Below are 23,060 nucleotides of genomic sequence, written 5' to 3' on the forward strand. Positions count from 1 at the left end.
ACTTTTTCCATATTCTTTTTCCTGACCGCAAGAAGGGCAAACAGTTTTGTGTATACAAACATGTTGATCAAAACGATCGTCAGTGTGTGGTTCGTATTTGTCTTGTATGTGTTTTGTACGCGTGTGTGTGTATATTTAGTAAATCAACAATCGCAACACGATGATTACCTTAATCAAAATTGGATTCCAACAGCAGCACAATAAAGGCACCGGCATGAACTGGAATCCGTTTGGCTTTCCTTTTCCCGTCTCTTTGTCGATGCTTCGGAATGATGGTAAACGATATAAGAAGAAACGGGCGAAGAACAAACGTACGAGGATGTGTGTACCATTGAAAGAAGACGAACAAATGTCAAGGGATTTGTGCTTTCATTGTGAAAATTTCTACCGTGGTTTCTTCATTTTCTTAACTCGATTTGGTGCTGAATTGAAATTATTCAAAATGTTGCAAGTATTTCATTGATTGACAACGTATAGACGTATAGATTTTTCTTAATTGTGTTCTCGATTTTATTTTCCGAATTGTCCTTTTTTGTTTGTTTATTGATGAAACAATTTTCACTTTGCAAACATTGTATCATATTTTATATTATTGTCAAACTAAACTATGCATACATGTTCTTAGGATAGTTCTATATCAGTTATTCTATTTCAGTATTTAGCATAAAATGAATGCATAACACATGAGAATGTGTAACTTAGACAACTTGTCATACAAAATACTTATCCTGGTCAATCGTCATATTCATATAAACTAATTTACTTTGATATTATACATTTTCGTATTTGAATAATAGAGTTGCTGGCGCAATGTGTTGTGGATTTATATTCAGGAGTTCATGTGAATCTAAATGATTCAAGTCTGAAATTCAAACATCCAGTGTGGAAGTCAGGACGGGACACATTACTCGACCAAGATAATCGATAGAACAACTGTTTAGTAAATTTCCGCTGAATAACTTCAATTCTAACTATTCTATCTTGTTGACGCGGACGTTAAGTAAACATTAACATAAACATTGTTTATATATTCTTTTCAGACTTCCTGCTCCTATCGTATTGCCTTTACATTAAGGATTACAACATTTACATTCAATGCTTTTGAGTCATTAAAATTACATCTTGTTGTTACATATCAATGGAATCGACTTCACTACTCACTGAATTGTAAACATTTGTTATTCTGATATGAGGATCACATCACTACTTTTTTAAACTCTAATGTCTTTAAAGCTCTGCTGACGTACAACTTTCAATTAAATCAATTGCATGATTGCATGAAAGATTAAAACCAAAATTTTTGGAAAGAGTTTCAATCTAAATAAGAGATTCCTAGCTTAATAGGAAAATAAATGTGTACGTTTACTGTGAAATTAATTCTGCGGTATATGATCAAAGTCTTGAATAAAATGGACAACTACACAATATAAAAGATTTAAACAAAAACAAATAAATTAAATCGTCCGTTACAAACCTAAGCTAATAAAACAACTTTAATAACATTATATCGAAATAGTGTCGAAACATTAACCTTCTGTTTAATTGAATAACACGATAGAGAATTGCAATTGCCTGAAATTGAGAGGAATTTGTTTTATCATAATCAAATACTTCACGATGCTAAAAGGAGAAATTTATATATTTTTTACAAAATCTACATTGTGGCTCCCGGCAGCAACATACAACAATGACCTTTAGTCAGTATTGAGTTCAGAGCGACGGAATTTGACTATGGCGACCATATATCAAAAATGTTAAACATATTGGGGTATCTAATAACACTCTCGATTTCAGCACTAGTCTGAACAATAGGAAAACATTGTTTCAATGAACGAAATCACGGGGCAATTTATTGAGCTCGCTTGATCATTTTCCCACTCGTTATAAACTCTGTGAAGCTCTGTATTATGTAGGTCACTTTACCTTAATGACTTAACGCATATATGTTGCCGCAACTGAGCTCATACAAATAGTTTTAAAGTGTTTGATCATTTTACTTTTGTCACTCCTATCTAATAAGACACTTACGTACTTATTCATATTTTCATAGCATTTCACTTTACTAGTCTCTTACATCTTACATGTTACATTTTAGTTCTTCGAACTAACCCAACCAGAGTTACGGAGCTACCCATTGTTCAGGTCTTTACCAGAATAGAGTCATCAAATATAGCTAATTGATAAACTAATAGGCAACTTCAATTTACTCACGTTCAATGACTACCGCTCCTTTCACCACTGCCCTATTCCGGTTTAAAGTGTTCCTATGATTCGAGAAGGTCTTCCCTGTATTTAAAATCATCTTAGCAAAGGTAACAACCGAATCGTAAAAAAATCACCAAAAAACACACATACCTGTCCTTATTTTAAGCGAAAAAGGAAGCACAGCAATTTTTTTTTTGTCTGCTGTTCTTGGGTACCTTCCTGCCTGAATCCTGCCTATCTAATTTAATTAGATAACAGCATGAAAAGCAATGAAATTAATTTGTGCAACAAAACCGATCATCTTTGGCTAGAAAAACCAGTTGTGCAAATATCCAAGTAATGCTGATATTGCTCATAAAACAACAATCCAACCGACTCAATCCACAAATTGCTTTCAGATAGTTGGTCATCCTACGTAATATCTTAAGGATCTCTAGATTCTAGAATCTCCCACTGCACTTGCACGACACAAAACCAACGGCAACACAAAATCAGAAAACTGATTTGCAAACATTAAGAAAAAATGATACAACAACTTTGTTGCTTTCACGTTTGTTCGTTTTGTTTTCGCCGTGTCCGATTACGAAGCATCATGCCTGATATGGAAAAGTAAGCAAACACAACCACAGCAAGGCTGGTTATTGGAATAGCTAGTTTTTGCTCTCGTTCTGCAGAACTGTCTGATTCCGAATTATCTCGCATTTGTGCACCAAAGTGTTCCCTTGTGTGTGTAACTTTGTGTTTCTTTCCCATCCTAAAAAAAGCTCGCCGTTCCGAAAGGACTTGTTATTTACAAACGCCTCATCGACTTATCCTGCTTCCCTATTCACTGGTTTTCTTGCTCAAGTTTGCGTTTTCTTTTCCTCATTGTTGTATTTGATTTTGTTCTGCATTAACTTTGATGAACATTTGTGTGTATGTGGGTGTTTTCTTTTCTTTTTTCCCGTGATAATCTTTGCTTGTTTTCTTGCGTCCATCGTGTAAAACAATGAATCCGCCTCGCTGCACTCGTGGCGATCATTTAATTAGGCTCGCATCTGGAAACAGAAATAAATTGTGCCCGGTAAGAGCTTGTATCTTTGCCTAAGTCCCCCTCCCACTTGGCAGGGTTTGGAGGTGAAGGAACAAAAAGTATTTCAGCTGTTTTTTTGTATCTTTCTCGTTCACACTTCGTTCACGCTACGACGCTATACGTCGGCTGAATGTGGAGGATGATAAACTTTGAAAGTTACACTCATCAAATCTTTATTTCTTAACTCTAGCGAAATCTCATTAAAATCCTTATCGCTCATTAGGAATCTAATTTTCACTGCCCGTTTTTCCACGCTGTCCGTATCAGCAGCATCGTTTTCTGCTAGGGTTGTATCGTGCTTGTACAATCTGCATCCGTGTAATTTTCGCTTGAATGTAGCTGGAAAAGTGTATGAATCGGAATTAAAGTGGAACTGGAATATATTTTATCGCTTCGAACGAGAACAAATTGGAGCTTCACAACCTCATCACCATACTGTAACGATGATTCATCGTTTTGTGCAATCAATTGGGACATTGATTGGAAAAACGCACTAAAAAAAAAACACAAACAAATCATTTAACGAACTTTTATGATGGCTTGCTCTCATTGCGACGCATTTCACTTTTCTCCTCCGACAGTGGTAATCATCTGTTCGTCGATCAACTCACCACAAACAATCAGCGTAATCAATCAACTTAAGCAGTACAGCAAAACGAAAATCCTGCTCGTCGACATGGTGGGAACAATTTTCAACAGTAACAACGTGCTATATAGCCGCTTGGCCGAAGCGGACGAACCGTTCGGCGAAACGCTTCGCCATCGACGCAACCTGCTCGTGCTGACAATACTCACCGAAAATTTTCGTTCCTTCCTACATCGACTGCACGGTGTCGATCTAGGCGACTATAAGCATATCAGCGAGAATTTGCTGAAAATACGTTTGGCGGAAGAAATCCCCATTGATGCGCCATCGTTTGACGAGCGGCACGATAGCGATGATAAAGATGAAGGTGACGATGGTTCTAACCCAACAAAGGACAACAGAGTTTCCAACCTGCACCCATCGTATAACGACGATTCGACGGTGCAAGACCACATACAGCAGCTTCAACCACACCCACCGGAGTTGCTGCTGGAGCTGCTAAGCCTAGCCTCGAACGGCACGAATGCATCACAAAGCTGCGACTTTCATTACTTTCTCAGCCACGTCGCGAACTGGTTCGAAATTCTCTCGCAAACGTTCGATTCAGCACGCTGTCAAACACTGTTTGGCAGCTATTGTGAAACGGGCGTGAGTCACCGTGGCAGTGCGACCTATCTCAATCCATCATCGTCGGATAATATCACCGGTGAGGTTCCACTGCCATCTGCTGGCCGGCCCGTGAATCAATCGCTCGAAGCGACCGTCGATGAAATTGAGCGATTCTGTGACCTCTTTCTCGCTAGCTACGATAAGCTGCTGATCGAGGGACTGCCCGCCCCGAACGTAACCCAGGATGCGAACAACTGGGACGCTCCGTCAGCGACGGATCACCTGCTAATGTTTGGAGAACACTTTTACTTCTTTGACTTTCTGCTCGCCGTATGGGAGGACAGCCGGATGCACCAGCTGCAGCAGCACCGCAAGTTTCAGTTCGATTTTGTGGCGTTTGACTTTAAAAACATTTCACACCACCGCACGGCCGTGGTTTGGCGTCCGTTCCTGATCCTGCAGCAGAGCCAGCTGCATCAGCATCAGTTCAGCATGCATCCGGTACCGCCCGGGTATGCCGACTGGGTCGTCGAGGCAACGCTTGAAACGATCTGGATCTGTGGTGTGCTCTGCTGGGCCGTCGTTGGGCTGGTGGCCATCATCGCTGTCGCCATGATCGTGGGTAGCGTCGTGTTCAGTATCGCTGTGCGGTAAGTTTGCATCACAGTTTTAACCATAACATGACATTTTTGCATCACAGTTTTAACCATTTTTTGTAGGAAAATTTAGAAATCGGAGCACCAGAGAAAGTTTTCGATATTCTTGCAGCACTGACCATCTCCTGGCTGCAATATGCATCGTGAAGCATCGTATCAATTTTCACTAGCTGTAATAACATTCGATAATACACGGAAACGACGAAAATGTTTCGATTACTTTCTCCCTTTTTAGTTGGAGTGTAAACCAATTTTCAAAAACCTTTCCAGTTGAACATTGTAGCCGTGGCTCTGTTCTTTGATCCTGCAAAAGTCTATCGAAATGTCTCGGTTTCTATGTAGTCAAATGCATTCCAGCGAAATCTGAGCTGATAGCTTTAATACCAAGAAAAGCAAAACACTTCCCAGAACTTGGCCCAATTTATTTCGCTTCTCGTTGCTATTGTTGTACACATGTTTATTGCTTCCAAGATTTCTCTCTTCCAATTCCTTCTAAAGATACTTGATCTTTTTCATTCGGTATATTTTTGGCACAGCTAACGAAGCTAATATATCTATCAGTCAAGGAGAAAAAGTTTCTCCCGTATCTTCCGAATGCCCAACCGACATTTCGTAACCGTTGATTCACTTAACACCTTCCACCATCGCCATGAGGCTGAAGTTTTTGGCAGAACCTTTCCTAATAGACGCCGAGGTCCCTTTTTCCATCATGCGTATTGCAGTGTTTCTACCCGAGCGTTCATTCACTTCCATCTCGCTTCGCTTGACCGGCACCGGCTATTCGCAACCTTTGCCAGTGTCAGAGGAGACCCATCAAATTACGATCCCGTCCCGAACCTACGCAACCCATCGCTGCTTCCTGTGTACGGGTGCAGCACGGCACTGTATTAGCATGGCGTACCAAACGTTCCTTACCGTTTCGTTCCGTTTCGTTTCGGGTGCGTCCATCTGCCTTTTCGATTTGTTTAATGTTTTCATCCACTCGACCATTTCGCTCGGATCCGCACGCTCAAAATTCTACAGACCTTTGCTACATAAGTGGGGACCGAAATTGAAATACTGTTTGAGCAGGATCGCTCCTTTGCCCGGTATATGCCCGGCCTTTCGTCAAGGTTGTGGCCTGGTGTGGGGACAGGCCATCGGAATTGATTTCCCTCTAATTTCGACTACGCCGGGCCCTTTCGTTTGCAGATACGATCTATTTCTGGTATCGTTCCACGGTTTCCGTTGATTGACATGCAGCCGGTGAAAAACATCAATGTTTAACCACCGTGACCTGAAGTTGTTTGTTTGTTTCTTCCCTTTTTTTGTTGTTGTTGTCTCACTACATTTTGACTCCATTTTTGTCTACGGCACCGCCAGCTAAACATAGGTGATAAAGCAAAACACGAGAAAAACGACGACAAGTTGAAAATTGTTTTTCATCCAAACTTGTCCAATCAATTTCAAACCTACGAAAACATTGAGGTTTGGTGAGGTTTTCGTTTTAATCAAATCGTGTTTTTCTTTTTAATTCCTTGTTTTGCAACACACCGAAAAGCCACAACAGTATGCCGTAACACGCACCGTGCGCTGTGTTAAACTCTTTAATGCCACTAAATCCATCCGGCTTTAATTAGAAACACGGTTCTCATCAACCAATTATGATAATAAGCTGGCAGGTGGAACGAAATGCTCTAAAGCTTCTAACATTTACTAATCGCCCAATTTCCTATCCAACCACCATGTGCCGCAAGCCGGGACGGGGTTTCCAAGTAATCGCACGTGGTTGTTTTAATCGCTTCCTACCCGATGCGCCCGCTGGGGAATTTATTTATTCAATCACCGGCAACCGAAGGTTCAAGATTGGTCAGCTCCGCTTGCGTCGGTTCAGCTAATACGCTGGCTTCAGGCCCAAGCACCAATCATCCCCGTAGAATAACGATGATAAATAATGCAACCAGGCCCAACCTGTTGCCACCCGACCCTAACAGATGTTCCGTCGTTGCGTGCATGGGGTCCGCAAGGAAAAGAGATTACGCCTGCCAAATTGCATTCGCTAAAGTTGGTTTTATTTGTTACGAGTCACCGCATTTTGGGGGTATCGTAAATTTATGATACTTTTTACCCTTTCTCATAGGCGATGCAATTGCGTTCAGCAATTTTAAGCTTTCAGAATGGAGTTTTTAACGGTTATGAATGAATAATAAAACTGCTTTTTGTTTGGCCTTACTTATACGTAGCGCCACAGCAAATCGATAACGAGGTGTTGGAATAATTAAGCTCAGGTCAACATTAAAACTTGTACATTGATGGTTGTTCGTCATCGCAGCTGATAAAAAACATGCGTGTTTTGTAATACAAAATTCCCTGGATGGTTCATGTTGTCATTATCATCGTAAATAGTTAATTACACATCACATCTTCAGCATTTACTATCTGTGACATCATTAATGAAAGCTCCTCCATGATGTTGTCGAAAGTGGCAAAACGGCTTAAACAACTATTTAACAAATTATCAAAGGGATCTCTGAAAGCAATTTCCTGCCTGCAGGCAACAACAGCGAGTCCGTCGGTATAGCATCGACAGCAAATTACTTTACCGCCATTTAATGGTCCAATGCAGACAAATCCCAACAGGAAGTCGGATTCAGGTGCGCCGAAATGTACAGCCAACGCAGCACTCGTATCCTTTCAGTAATCAAAGCACTGAAGCCACTCCAGAAACTAGACTAGCTCACAAGAGTATTACAAAGTTAACCGACAAACTTATCCGATACTGAAGACCCACCGCTGAAGAATTCACCCGAAAAAAATAACCTCAAATTTATTATCGTCCCATCCGGTGGCAGCAAAACGGGAGACGAGGTTGACGGCTGGTACGGAGAAAACTCCTACAAAGTATCCTCATCATCGAACATCCCGTTTGAGCAGTAGCCAGTAAGGTTACGAGACGAACGAGCCGGACAACGGTATCCACCCATTCATAAGTAACCGTCTCCAGTGCGCTGCGATGGAGTGTTTATCTCTTCTCCCGTTGGCGATGAAAGTATTTCCAACTTTTAATTCGGAACTTGCTCGCTTTCAGCCCGGCTCCCAACCCCAGGTACGAGCCGGGAGCCGGTCCACAAACAAACGTGTCATGCTGCTTTGCTGACCTGCCTGTATGAAATGATGAGGGTCCTCCCGGCATAAAACTCCAGTGCCCGGAAAATTAATTGACTTCGATTAGGATGGCGCACTGGTGGGTGGGTCAACGATTCGTTGCTTTGGGTAAACCATACCGTACAATAGAAAATATCAACCAAAACAAAAAAAAAACGTACATGAAACTTCAAATAGGACGGGAGCTTCTGTACTCTAACCGCCGAATGTCGCTTTCGTTTAATCGGTTCACTTTGGTTATGAAACTTCAACCCCACCGGGACACTCCAGGCCCTGGTAAATGTAAAGAGAGCGCGAAAAACAAAAAAAAGGCTTCCAGACACCCGAGGGCGAGGCATAACTCACTCAATTAAGTTTTCATCGAGAAGGAAAATGAAACATTGACCATCGGCATGTCTTTGGCTTTCTGCCTGCGTGGGTTGTGACCTATTTCATCCTGCTACAGTCATACTTCAACCGTATAACATCTTCTTTGAATGTAAAGACGAAAAGAAAAAGTTCAACTCGCTTCATCTTACCCAAACGTTTGATGCCACAAAAAGCACAATCTACCGATGGTAAAGAATTACGCGATGAACACTCAAACATTGAAACAAACTAAAGGCGCAGTACAAGCTATTCACGATGCACGACTAGTGATGATCTTGATCGGCTTGCGGATACCGAGGGTTTGTAGGATTATCCTAGGAATAGCTGGGGCCGGGTCAGCTACAAGATCCACTTACAATTACGTACTCGTAGTCGAAAAGCGCCCCATGCCACCGGGGAGAAATTACGATGATTTATGAACGTAGCACCGGAAACGGCGCCCCATCCTGTTTGCCGCTCGGAAAACAAAAGGAAACGGTTCTCTAGGATCGCGCTAGCAGGCTATGCAAATTTAGTGAAGCAAACGATGCTATCCATCGTGAAGGAAAAGGCCCATGCCTTTGCCGCAAACAATCGGCATTCATCCATAGCGTCAAATACGAGTTTATCTTTTAACGCATCTCCGAACGTATAGTCATAAATTTCCATACGGTGTGTTGCTTTTGCCACAAGAAGGAAACGAGCTTTAATGCGGCTAAAGATTGCCACTAAAATTATGGTGGATTGTTAAACTCAAATACGTTGCTCCTGCATATGGCGCAGGTGCGTAAAAATACAAACACGGATTTTTACCGCCTGATTAAATTTAGTTAATTTTTCAGACCTCATAACAGAATCAATTTCAACATGATGTCTAAGCTACAAGAAGTAGTCATAATTACGATCATTTTCTGCTTGCAAAATCTTCAGTAAGATCTATTTACTGCTGATTTAGTACATTTCCGTAAACAAAACAACATAAATTATATAACTTCAAAGAACTTCGAGTTTTTATGCGTTCTTCACAGCATTCAGTTAGGTTTAGTATCTAGCGATGATTTGCATAATACTTATCTAGCAAACAAATCATAGTCAGAATTTTTCCTTCCTACACACTATTTGGTTCTGTTTAGTCGTTGCATCACAGTTATAGTCATGAAGGCGCAAAGCTGAAGGATAAATCTCATCGTGACTAAACTATTCCTCAAGTACACACATAACAAAGCGACTAGCGGAAGTAGCGGAAATAATTTGACATTGTTTATCTCGCTTGGTAGAGCCAAATAGTTGTTCCATCTGTTTGAAGTCCATGCTTCCATTTCTCAGCTACCAGCAACTACAACGAATTGTCATCTGCTGTCAACTCAGATCAAACGTCCTGTTGCCGAAACATGCAAACGAGACGATTTCTCACGAACTGCTTAAGATAGAGATAAAAGATCCGACCTTATCCGAGCTGAACGATCTATTTCATTACACAGCTAATTAAAATGTTCCCCGGCTCGTTTTTCTCCACTCGCTGCTCCGTTTGTGCAGGTGGCTTTCGGGTCGGATTCAAACGTCCCGCGTTTTGGGCACGCTTCCAACGCTTTACAAAAGTCGCAAAGCCACCAACCAGTACAACGGTCTGATGGCTCTTTCTTCCCTTCTTCTATCGCAGAAACTACATCATCAAGACGCGCCTCTCGAAGGGTCCGAACAAAATCGTTCTCTCTCCGTCGGATTTTGTGTTTCCAGTTGACATGCGAAGGGTAAGTGTTAACGTGCCCGTTTTTACTTTCCTGTACCATTCAGTTTTAGCGCCCTGGGAACGGCGTTCAAGTCCCAGGGCGTCCATTATGGTAAAGCCGTTAATGAAGGTCTAATTTGCATGTATTTCCGTTTCGGTCGCTTTCATACAGGTTGACGAGGGTATCGAGGCGATGCTGTGCTGCTGGCTCCAACAGCTACAGGAATTCGGTGGTCCCGAGGTTGAAAAGCCCGATCTGCTGAAGGGATCGATTGGGTCGCTCAAGAACCTGGGACTAACGGCACCGACAAAACCGAGCTCGGGCAGCGAGACGTTAATACGTCATCATACCGCTGCAATCGATCATAAGGCACGTTATAATGTAAGCATCCCTTTCTTGCAAGCTTTGTAACCGTTGGGCCTATCTGCGGCAGTGCCAGCATCCATGCTTTTGTGGCAGTAAAATAATCTTTCAGTTGTTTCTTTGTCATTCTGTTCATTCGCACTCGTCAGTTCGAACTCTTTTCATTGCACATAAATACACCCTACCAAACAAAAAAAAACAACACGCACACACACTCAAAACTTCATCTTACGCTTCCATCTTGAAGTACTTTTTTCGCCTCCCTTTAACAGTTTTCTCATTTTCTTTATCTGTCTTTTTGGCACTCTCGGCACAGGGTGATTTAGTGCAGTTGAAGGAAATCCCATCGAGCTCGGCATCCCATGAACTGAAAACGAAGGCAATGGACCTGCTCGTGATGGCGCACAGTTTACGACACGAAAACATAAATCCTCTAATCGGTAATTTTCCTCCGCGTTGCCATGTTTTTCAGGTTGCAGCGATGTTTTGCTTTTGTTAACAGATGCTGTTCGCATGTCGTGCCACTTTAGCCGCGCGGTACAACACGTCGCATGCAGCGCACATGCAGGACGACGGCCAAAACCGTCCGGATGTGTCGCGTTTAGTGCCTTGTAAACATCCACCTATTTTTATGGCGTACCTGTGATTCGTCAAAGTGTGAAAGGAAACGACCGTAGTTGGGCATCCGGAACTGTTTCTCGCTCGAAAAAAAATAATAATAACGACCGATTGCGTACACAAAAACCTTGTCCTAGTAGATTTAAGGCTCTTATCCCAATTCAAAACACACTTCGACCAAATGCTACCCAAGTGCCTTCGTGAACCATCCGACAGCTTTCTATCCTGCCACCATCCTCCTAATGGACGCACATAAACTCAGATCATCTTATTCGATCTATTTGTCATCATTAACCTGCCCGTTTATCGAGCTCCTCGAGTCTAGCAGCACTAGCGCTACCATCAAAGTTGTTTTCTATGTCTCGACGGCAACCGGCACAGCTCACTGGTGGGATTTTCCAGTCCCAGCAAACCGGGGGGTATGATGGTTTTCAAGATCAAAGTCCCTCGATAGAAATACATTCATTATGCCTTGTTTCTCTGCTATTCTCTGCCGCTCATAATTGTGTCCCAGCAGCGGGTGGAACTTTAACCACCGCTTTAGGCTCCAGACGGGTTTTCCAGTTTCAACGTTTCACTCTTAGACGTTACTTTAAATTTAGAGCGAGTGTTAAGTGCTGCTTCATAAAAAGAGCTTTAGCTTTATATTGTTACAGTTTAACTAACGGGTTGAAATATAATAAATAGTAGATTAATTACTGCGACTGCCCGTCACGTTAGCATGTGTTTCTCTTATTTAAGTAATTCGAAACATGCTTAATTGAATTCCAATTAATACTGTAATAAATTGGAAACGTTGTACAACAACATGACAGGCTTTTCCTTTCAATTCTGGAAACATTGCAACCGTAGAGTACTACCAATAACACACAGTTGTATGTTTGTAACTGTCTGAATTTTAATGTCATGCTCCAATTTCAATTCCTCGCTATAAACCGCACCGTCAAAATAAAACTGAATCCTATATGAGGTGCAGTTTATCCCATTACAGAAGCTTCCCTATGGCAGTAGCTAATTAATGTTCAGTTTCGTTCATCCAACATCAATCGAGCTGGTAGCATATAATATTCCAACGAGCCCGTACGGTTGCTTGCCGTTCGTTGCACTGACCATCAATTCCAATTATTTGGATATCAAATTATCTACCAACACGTGTTGACAATATTCCTATCCATACCTACAACAATATTGTTTGTACAGTTACGTCACTGCAACCGTATTATGTAAATGCAACGCGTAACGTTGGTGTTCCGCGTAAGGTTGTACGCTGCAGTGTGTTTAATTTTCCACCTTTCCTGAAGCATCTTGGGATATGAATTAACGACTCGAATATCTCGTCCTGGCTTATATTACTACCCCTTCAATTAGCACTGATGGGGTGCAAATGTACGGGCTTTATAGTGCGGCTTTGCGCCAAGTCTTCAATATCACCCCGTTGCAATAGTCTATAGACGATATGATTCGAACGCAAGCACCGTGGTGCATAGGTTTCCATTATGGTTTGATGAGTGGTTGCTGCTGTTATGCTGGCTGACATGGTTAATTCTTCGATCTGTTCTCAGCATACGACTATTGCCGCCAAAACTCGTGCGCTCTCTATCTTCATGGTGTGTTCATTGCTGAAGGACTCAGCGGTAATTGGTACATCTAAATCTTATTAATTAAACGTGTTGTGTTGCTTCTTGCTTCATACACTCGACTGTTGTTGCGTATTGCTGTGACATGTTAAGACTGTTCACCAGCCAACGCATTCGATGTACTTAACATCATCATGAACTATTCAATCGACCATGCATGCAGACAGGATATCGATCAACAAGGAAAGAATGATCAAAACGAGCGGTGTGATTTCAAATCAAAGTTATTTGCAATTATAAACCCTGGTCTACGTCCCACTCATTATAAATAAAACAGAAAATCTCATTATTATGTGGTCACCACATAAACATTATTGTTTATGGTCATTAAAGCAAATCATGCGTAGGGCTGTAGTATACCCCAATACATTTGTGGTCCCCAATCACATTACATTGAAATGCTCTAAATATAACAACCCTCGTTTGCGTCAAACATAGACACAAACTCCCATACAAACCCTTATCTTATTTTACTACCCAGCTAGGTTCCTGCCGAACGAACACTTCCCGTGTCCTTTTATATATTCTGCCGCAAGTTCGATGTTCTAGGGAAAGCATTATACAATGCCTGCGTTAACAATGTTCGCTGAGGTAGAAAAGATGAGGCTAGAAAACTTCGTTCGATTTAATTATTATCAGGAGATTACATTTTCCAACCAATACCGTGACCAATACCGTGTTGGTAAAAGTGGTTGGTTGGTAACAGTAGAATAAAAATCTCAAATAACCCTTGTGCAGTGCATACCTGGAACGTAAATGACCGTATGGAATTGCTATCTAAACATGTACATTATAGCTTTAGCCTACGGTATACAGCGAACACTCTCACAACCTTAGCTTTAACCTATTGTCGTTGGCAATACTCCAGCAGTATGTATGTAGATCACATCGATAGATTTTGGGTAGCCAGCTAACCACACACTCGAAATGAAACAGTGGACCTTTCCGTACTTTCTATCCTTCCAATGCTTCCATCCAATACATTGTCCTATCATGAGCAGTGCTGCTCGACTATGAACAAATACAACCGAAATCATGCATCCACATGATTGTCATTTAGATGTCTTTTTCACGCTCTGCGTAGGTCAGGCGTATTTTGTACTACAGCGCAAAACATACGTAGGATGAATTTGTATTTCCCATACGATGCGATGAGCCGGCAGAACGATACGGCTGAAAAATCTTCATACACTCACATTTCCATCCCGTTTCGGACGGTTGACCGGTTGGTGGTGACAGACGATAAATTTATCCAATGCATTAACTCACCATCGACCGATGAATCCTTGCGACACGTAATTTGCATCATATACTCGACTCCAGTCACAATTACGGTGCCATTCTTCCGTGAAATGCCTTTCCCGATGGGTGCCAAAATTGTTCGTCCCGTTGCCCTTGTGTGTCCGCATTCGCCGTGCACACACCGAACGAGACTTTGTGCAATTTTCTACAGAAAACACGACGACCCATCAAGTCGGAGCTTCACTGTCGTTCATTGGGATTGTTACACCAACCAAGCTACCAAACAGTCCAGCGCATCACATACGACACCAGTTGCTCGAAGTCGTACCACTGCTTGGCCAAATCACTCGCGCACTACATTGTCCGCATATCATTCACAGCACGGCATTCGTGCACCGCAGGGTTAAACTGAAGTGAATCCGTTTTCCTATTTTAATTCATTTAAAATTGTGTTTCCATCCCGGGAACTGGCTGTTACACCGGTAGGGAAGCGCAGTGATCAACATCATTTCGTGCTGGCTCGTTTGAAAGAAATGGCATGGCTTTTATTTCCTTTTCTCAAGCTTGTGTGCCTTTTTGTGGTAGCAGCTACTGTGCGAGCTATCTGAAAGTAAAATATACACCACAGTACGTAGTTCACCTGTAGTGTTTCCCGAATGGAACGAATACTTCCTTTCCTTCCCCTTTACCAACACCACTTACCATCAAGCCAAATGATCCTATCAGATATCAACATCATTAACTTTCCCGCTGACAACGTTATGTTTAGCGCAGCAAGAACAGGGCACTAACTTTCTTCGCATCAGTTATTTCACAAAATCATGATGATCTCCGACGAGCACTAACACAAACAATGTGTACAAAAGTGAAACTTTTAATGAGCGGGGTTCGTCAACTAGGCCATGCAAAAAGTGCAAACGTAAATAAATTTGCTCTGCTTAGTGCAGCTTACCCAGGTGACCTAGACAGCTAAAGCAAATCAATTATTATCGCTCTTTCGTCTGCAAAAAGTTTGGAAAATAAAGGATTTGCCATTTTGTTTTTGCTCTTTGCTAATTAATTGTTTTTTTTCGCTAGAATTTTTCAAAGAGATTTTTTTTCCTAATTGATTATTTTATATTTTCAATATGGCGGCTTTTGTCGTTTTAACAAATATTGTCTGCTCATTGAAATGTCGAGTTTTTCCCTAAAGGAGAATATAGTCTTTATAAGTGCTTTTCTTTTGTTCAACTATGAACATAGATTTCCCATCGCATGGAACTTTAGTCGTATATTAAAATCGTGACTCCACTGTACGTTATGAGCTACTCAGCACTCACTTAGAAAAAATGGTCGGTGCTACTGCACAATATGAGCATGAATAAACAGAAATGGTGAAATGCTTTATTTTATTCGTAGAAAACTTTCCCCCGCCACAGAAAAAAAAGCTGTTGAGATCAACGCAGGCAGTGTTGTATCTTCTTGCTTAATTGGAAATTTTGCTCCCGGGTCAAACCGGGTTGGATGGTGTGTACGGTCGAAAACATTCATCAGAAACACTGCTCATCAAACGAACAACTCAGCACACGCTTTTACGTGGAAGCAACAGAACCGATTGCCATATGATCTGAACACTGAAACAATCTCGCTGGGCCGTAATTTAAGCCAATGCATCCGTACGATTACCATCGAAACCGAATGTTTTGTGATCGTTGAATGTAGTTCAGGCAAACCGGCACTGATACGAATGAAACCAATCGAAAGCCGTATATGATGTACCAGAAATGTGATATTTGAATGGAAATATTTTTTACTATAACAATATACTTTGGATAATTTTTTTTATTAATGTTTTATTCTCTCTTACCCGGTGCAATACCTAATTGTTTCCAAGTACTGGGCATAGCATGCAGCATGAAGTTCTGTGATGGAGTCAATGTGGTAAAGTGAAAACTAAAATATTTCTACCGAATATGATATGACAACATTTCCTTCATTTGAGGAACCAATTACAATTGTTATTTGGGTAAAATGCGCTTTACAATAGCTCCAAGCTGAAATGCTTGCTATAATGGAGGCGCATGGTGGATTGAGCGCTCTTCACTATACATATAGCTGCAGTTCATATTTTAAAACATTTGTTTTTTGGTTGCAACGATAAAATAAGTTCTAAAATCTATGGTTCATCTCTAACCCACAGGCTGGTTGAATGAACCAACCCGAACGGCACTGGTGTTTGAGCACTGTTCGCGCGGCTCGCTGCAGGATGTGCTCATAATGGACGAGATAAAACTGGACTGGTCGTTCCGGTTAAGCTTGCTGACGGATCTGGTTCGTGGCATGCGGTACCTGCATGCCTCCCCGTTGCGTGTGCACGGGTCCCTTTCGTCGCGGAACTGTGTCGTTGACGCCCGGTGGGTGCTGAAGATTACCGACTACGGCATGCTAAGCTTCTACGAAGCCCAAGGCATTGCACCGGCACCTCGGGGCGCCAAGGAGCTGCTCTGGACGGCCCCGGAAGCGTTGCGCGAATCCAAAACCTACCCCAAGGCGGGCACTCAACCGGCCGATGTGTACGCGTTCGGTATCATCATGCAGGAGGTAGTGGTGCGGGGGGAACCGTACTGTATGCTTTCCCTATCGCCGGAGGAAATCATTGCAAAAATCAAGAAACCACCCCCACTAATACGGCCCTCCGTGTCGAAGGGTGCGGCCCCGCCGGAAGCAATCAACATTATGCGCCAGTGCTGGGCAGAAAACCCTGAAATGAGACCTGATTTTGCAACGTAAGTCAGTTGTGTTCGGTTGCGATTGACCGTGACCGTGGGCTTAATAAACAATGACGATCCTTCTGTGCTACCTTTTCTTACCCCTTTTTGCACAGTATCTGTGAGCGTTTCAAGCAATTAAACCACGGGCGGAAGGTTAACTTTGTAGATACGATGTTTCAAATGTTGGAAAAGTACTCCAACAACCTCGAGGAGCTGATACGTGAACGAACGGAGCAGCTAGACATTGAGCGGAAAAAGACTGAACAATTGCTTAATAGAATGTTACCAAGGTGAGTCCATTGGGGATGTTTCAGTGGGAAAGCGGAAGGAACTGATCGTTCTACCTCCATGCAGCTCTGTAGCGGAAAAGCTCAAACTTGGACTAGCTGTTGAGCCGGAAGAATTCGCCGAGGTGACGATCTATTTCAGCGATATAGTGGGCTTCACCACGATCGCGGCCCACTGTACGCCGGTGCAGGTGGTCGATTTGCTGAACGATCTGTACACCTGCTTCGACGCCACCATCAACGCGTACAACGTATACAAGGTAGAGACGATCGGAGACGCGTACATGGTGGTCAGCGGTCTTCCCGTCCGCACGCCCGACCACGCCGAACAAATCGCTACGATGGCTTTGGATCTTCTGTCGCAGAGTGGCCATTTCAAGGTTCGCCATCTACCCGGCGTTCCACTGCAGTTGCGCATCGGACTACACACCGGTAAGCATGTGGCAAATGTGTAAGCACACACTGAACATTTATGATTGAAAAAATTTTCCCAATTCCACGTACGGAAATCTCTTACCTGTCCACTTTGCTAACCTGTGCGTTGGTTATTGCGGATGGCTGTTATTGCGTCACCGAACATCCCTGCCAGGTCCCTGCTGTGCCGGTGTCGTTGGTCTCACGATGCCCCGATACTGTCTCTTCGGTGACACGGTCAACACGGCATCCCGGATGGAATCAACAGGTACTACCGCTGCTTATGTGTCCAAAAACCGGCACAACGCCTCACGTACATTACGTTCCGTTTTGCTCCATCACACTCACGCACACACACCGGCGCACGCCATCAATCATTCATAGCTTCCTTTCGAACTCATTTTCCACATCATCATGCTACATTGGCACCTTATTTTTCATGCCTCATCTATACCGTCCACCGGTCGTGACCAACACATGGGGAAGTAGAAAATTAGATTTGCCAGTGGAAAGATTGCTCGTTTTCCCAACTGGAATGTGTTCTGGGTCCGATGTGGTAAATGTGATTTTTTAGGGATGGTTGGGAAACTGTCAGTCAACGTCGTCGACAGTTTGTAATCCAATGTAGGGTTTTGGGCAAAAAAGTTTTCGTGCACAAAGTCGTTCTGTGGGCGCAAATAAGCGGTGAAAACAATAAAAAGATTGCTCTTGAGTGGTCCCCATCGATGGTGTGATCGGGTTGAAATTCTTTAACAATGTATGCTTATCAAATATACATTGATCCGCTGGTAATAGGTAGAAAAAAGACCTAATAACCCGAAAATATGGCAAATCATTTCCGAATTTTTGGGCGATTTGCCTGACCTGCCTGGTCGTATACAAAAAAAAGTATATAAAGTATTGCTTTTTTGATTCAATAGCCTGCAAACTTATTGAAATTTGCTACATAATAGCGTTTACATTACATCCTCGTAGCTGTACCATGATCTACCAGCGCCCTTGGCAAAAATTTACAAGTGCAACCCCAATATCCACCCTCCCTTACACTGCCCCCTTGCAAACAATTTAAAAAGAAACTGCATATATTTATTTGTCAAATTTAGAACCTAATTTATCGTGAGAAAAGTCTTCAATTTGTCGTTATATTTTAATACAGAACCATACATCGTTCAAAAGTTGTAGAATTTGAGGTTTAAACAATTTCGATTTGGAGATGAGTTTAGTCGTTTTTTACAATTCCATCTCATCCAAAATCAAGAGCAAAATCGGCAGCATATTTCTTTTTCGGTAGCTAGTTGTACCATAATTCATACTACTCCATTCACGTGAGATTTGTTGATAATTTATTTTCACGATACAAACTTAACTACACCTCAGTGTTGGCGTCCTAAGCGTATGTTTCCCCCACAGACAAATGATTATTGATATTTTCACACATATTATGTTTTTATCTTAGTTAATGGATATTCTTGTCCTGTGATATTAGTCCTCGGAGTAGCTTGGATGCGACATCGCTCAAAGGGCTAATGATAAGAATCGACTCCCCAATTGCAACAAAACTAATAAATTTTAATTAAATGTACTAGCTTTTTGGGCTTTTGGCACCTAAGAATGTATATTTGTTAAAATAATCTCTGTTTGGCAACAAGATTTGTTCTATAACATCCCGCTAAGTTAAAGATAGTGTATAGAACACGGCAAAAATACAATAACTCGTCAATTTACTACCACCACGCCTGCATTCCACAATGTTTTTCAGCCATGATGCTACCATTGTCGTAAGACGGCACGGCAGTTTTAGAAATTCAAGTTGTCCTCCCGGTGTTTGTTCTGAATTTCTTCAGCAAGTCACTCTATTTTGTTGCTTGTGTGAACGAAATCCATGCAATATGAAATAAGATATGGCTAAGACTAGCGTATCTCTACACTTTAAATGGTTCTTCCACCTTGCGGTTATTGTGTTATGACTCCTTCTCATTATGGCGCCCCCAAAAGACAGACGTTCTTAAGGGGGCAAACCTGACCAACCCCACAATACGGCAGTGATTATTCTGATTATTAATTCTCGAGTTGGGTGAGTTATACAAGATAAAATTGAGATACGAAACTTCTCTTTGCACGCCTTTTCATCAATCATTGTACAAGCACAATCAATGTACGCGCCGAAAAAAATTTCCTCCCCTGGTGGTCGAATAAACGTTCCTAATCAAAAAGTTATATCTTGTCCTCAAATTATCATCCCGCAGTGAGCAATCGATGAACAAATGATCAATAATCACATTTTCCCCCACAACATGATGAACGTTTGTCGGTGTAGGAAATCAATTACGTTTCTTCTCCTGCCGCGTTATGGCATTCAACGATTGTAGCTTATCTTATCACAGGTCTACTATCGCTTCCGGGCCACGACCGGTTGCAGTTCGGGTCAGGTCGCAGTTGAAATAGGCATAATCAGCCGTAGCGCCCGTCTATCCGGTTCAATTTGTAGACAACGAAAATCGCATTAATTAGCAGATGTGTGTTTACCAGACACGTCCAACTGCACGCCAATTTATCGATGCACGCGCGTTCAAATTTATGATCGATGGTCTTTTTTTTTTGTGCTGTTGCGAGTATCATGATGGTTTTGTGGCTGAACTCTTATCTTTCTCATTTTCAGCTTTGCACTGAGTTGCATCCCGTTGTGCTGCCCAACAAATTCAGACTCTGAAATGCGCTGAGGTGACAGTGTGTTGACGAAAATGAACCAAAACGGTTCAAACGTCATTGCTGTTTCTGTCAACATTGATAGTTATCGTCCAGGGGACGTCTTGCGGGGTTTTGCACAGTTTGACGTCATCCAGCACCAGCTGCCACTTGCTGGTACAAGACAGTCCCGCTTACGTGCACAGTCCGATTCATGCGAATAAAATTACCCACTGCCGTACCTTTGTGTCATAATTTCGCTTTTTTTTGCTTCTTCTTTTCAACGGTTTTCACCGTTCCGTTCACCGTTGGTTGGAAATTTTAGCCACGAATACGCCTCGATTCCTCAACCACATTTGCCCATTAAAAGGTTTCCGGAATTGTTCGCGTACAAACTACCGGGCGCCTCCACGTACATACGGGTTGCAGCAGCATCATCGATGTCCTTCGCGCACCCGTACCCCGTTCATTCGCTTCAACTCGCATGCATTTCTTCACTCACGTACACCAAATGTAAAACATCACCTTGCATTCATTTTTGCACTCGCATTCGACTGGCGACAAAAAAAATGAGAAAATACGCCACCATTATGAACGGAGAAAAAAAAACCCCCAAACGACGATCCATACAGACCCAGCTAACAACCGTACCTGGTTGGGTTCGGGTTTGGTTTTTTTTTCTCTTTTGTACTTGTCATCCACATCCTGCTACACTGCACACCGCGTCCGTTGCACTCGCAAAAGGATCGTCCTGGAGGATTCACATGTCCCAGCAGACGTGCAATTTGCTCGAGAAAGCCGGCGGGTACGTAATCGAGCCCCGGGGGCCTATCGAAATCAAGGGCAAAGGCAAAATGCACACGTACTGGTTGCTGGGCAAAAAAGGGTTTGACAAGGCACTACCACCACCGCCGCCGATCGGGTAAGCTCACCGCAGTGGCCGTGATTCATGGTCACATTAAACACCAAACTTAAAACCTATCGCTATTACCGAAAAATAGATCTGTTCGATTGCTTTTCATACTTCGTTAACTATACTTAAAAGGCACTTTTTTATTATTGTAAGAAATATTTATTTGATATAGCCATTGGTTGGCCATTGGTCTCTAACATTACAATATCGTTTTAATGATGCCAATCAAATAAAATCTGTTAAATAGTTCCAAAGGCTATATACATTATGCAAACGAACATGTACGCGACCACAACATATTCCGCTCATCTTTATTAATCATCTAAAGGTCGAATAAACAAAACAAAACTTAAAATACTTCTTTCCTCCTGAGGTTACAACTTTGTTCAATCTTAACCTCGGTCGAGATTATACCCATCCCCACCCCACCTTAAAAGGATCTTAATACCTACGGTTTGCGTTTTTCACCCTTTCTCACAATATATTGTTCACCATCAACTAATGACCACCCGGCTGGCCCTGACCACGGCGAATCATCTCGTGAAAAACAACCCTTTCATCACCAGGGAATCGCACGGGTAAGTTTGGGTGGCTAATCCATCCTCCTAAACAAACATCCCAAGAGCTTGGTTCCCCCTCGTCTCCCCCTCCCGTTTGGGTTCGTTAGCTCCCGGGTCCTTTCGGCTGGTTCAGATTCAGCACGAGCTGTAACGCTGTATATCTTCTTTTATTACCCGACACTGACAGGCTCGACGTAGCGATCCTGAAGCACTCGCTCTTCCAATCGCAACAGAACCATACTAAAATCAATAACGCCTCCATCCAGAGCAACACCTGCTCGACGGCGAACCACTCGTCCAGCCATTCGCCTTCGGTAACGGGTGAATCGATCGATGTGAAGGTGGAAATAACGCCACCCGTTCCCCCCGGCCCGGAACAGCAACAGAAACCGGGCCCCGATACTGCCGTCCTCTCGACATCGTTCTCCATCGACTCGAGCTCGAGCAACAACACGTTCACGCTGAACCTTGGCGACTTTGTACAACCGAAGGCAACGCCACTGCCGAGCCCGCAAACACGCAAGCTGTCCGAAGTCATCGCCGACGGTTCGTTCCTGAACGCGAACCCGAACTTTGACCGGCTCAATCCTTCCCCGACCTCCACCGCCAGCTCGACGCGGCTGTTCAAGCGCATCGAAGAACTGATCGACCTTAGCTCACCCTACAACTATTACAAGTGTTTAAGTCCGAGCGAGAACAATCTGTCGCAATGTACGGAGTCGCGCTACGGCAGCTACCAGTTGCGCTCGGATAGCTGCTCCAGCAAACCGGGTTCGACGCGCTTTCTACGACGCCAGTTCAGTCTCGATAAGGATGACGTCGGACCGTCGTCGGGTGGTGCAACCAGTGGCGCTACGATGAGCCAGAAAGCCACGCTCGATACCATATCATCCATATCAGTCGATCGGGAGCAGCTGGCACGGATGGGCACGCTGACCTCCATTCCCTCGATCAGCTCCACCAACTCCACCTCGCTGCCGGGTGGTGGTCAGAAGCAGCGAGGTCTCGCCATGCACCGCCAGCAATCGGCCAGCGTTGCACAGGATCTCGAGAAGATCGAGGAAATCCCACTGTCGCCGCAGTCCTTCATCATCAACCACACTGGCAGTAGCAGCACCTCGAGCTTGCAGTCGGAAATCAACGAGCGGGGCCGAGCGTTCCGAAATGGTGGTGGACCCACCGATCGGGCCCACAACGGCAAGGAACTGCGGCTCAGTGTGGAGGCGCTCGGTCTTCGGTGA

General features: G+C 43.1%; 1 protein-coding gene across 1 annotated transcript in view; it reads left to right on the forward strand.

The window, feature by feature from the left end:
- The window catches only part of LOC128709938 (uncharacterized), a 38,911-nt gene extending 15,851 nt beyond the window's left edge, over positions 1-23,060 (forward strand). The window contains exons 5-15 of the mRNA XM_053804973.1: positions 3,859-5,122; positions 10,281-10,371; positions 10,522-10,731; positions 11,030-11,153; positions 16,390-16,975; positions 17,074-17,250; positions 17,315-17,679; positions 17,837-17,929; positions 21,091-21,268; positions 21,826-21,837; positions 22,007-23,060. Of these exons, the coding sequence (XP_053660948.1) occupies positions 3,859-5,122; positions 10,281-10,371; positions 10,522-10,731; positions 11,030-11,153; positions 16,390-16,975; positions 17,074-17,250; positions 17,315-17,679; positions 17,837-17,929; positions 21,091-21,268; positions 21,826-21,837; positions 22,007-23,060 (4,154 nt within the window). The remainder of the gene's footprint in view (positions 1-3,858; positions 5,123-10,280; positions 10,372-10,521; positions 10,732-11,029; positions 11,154-16,389; positions 16,976-17,073; positions 17,251-17,314; positions 17,680-17,836; positions 17,930-21,090; positions 21,269-21,825; positions 21,838-22,006) is intronic.

Source organism: Anopheles marshallii, chromosome 2, assembly GCF_943734725.1.
Source record: "Anopheles marshallii chromosome 2, idAnoMarsDA_429_01, whole genome shotgun sequence".
NCBI lineage: Eukaryota > Metazoa > Arthropoda > Insecta > Diptera > Culicidae > Anopheles > Anopheles marshallii.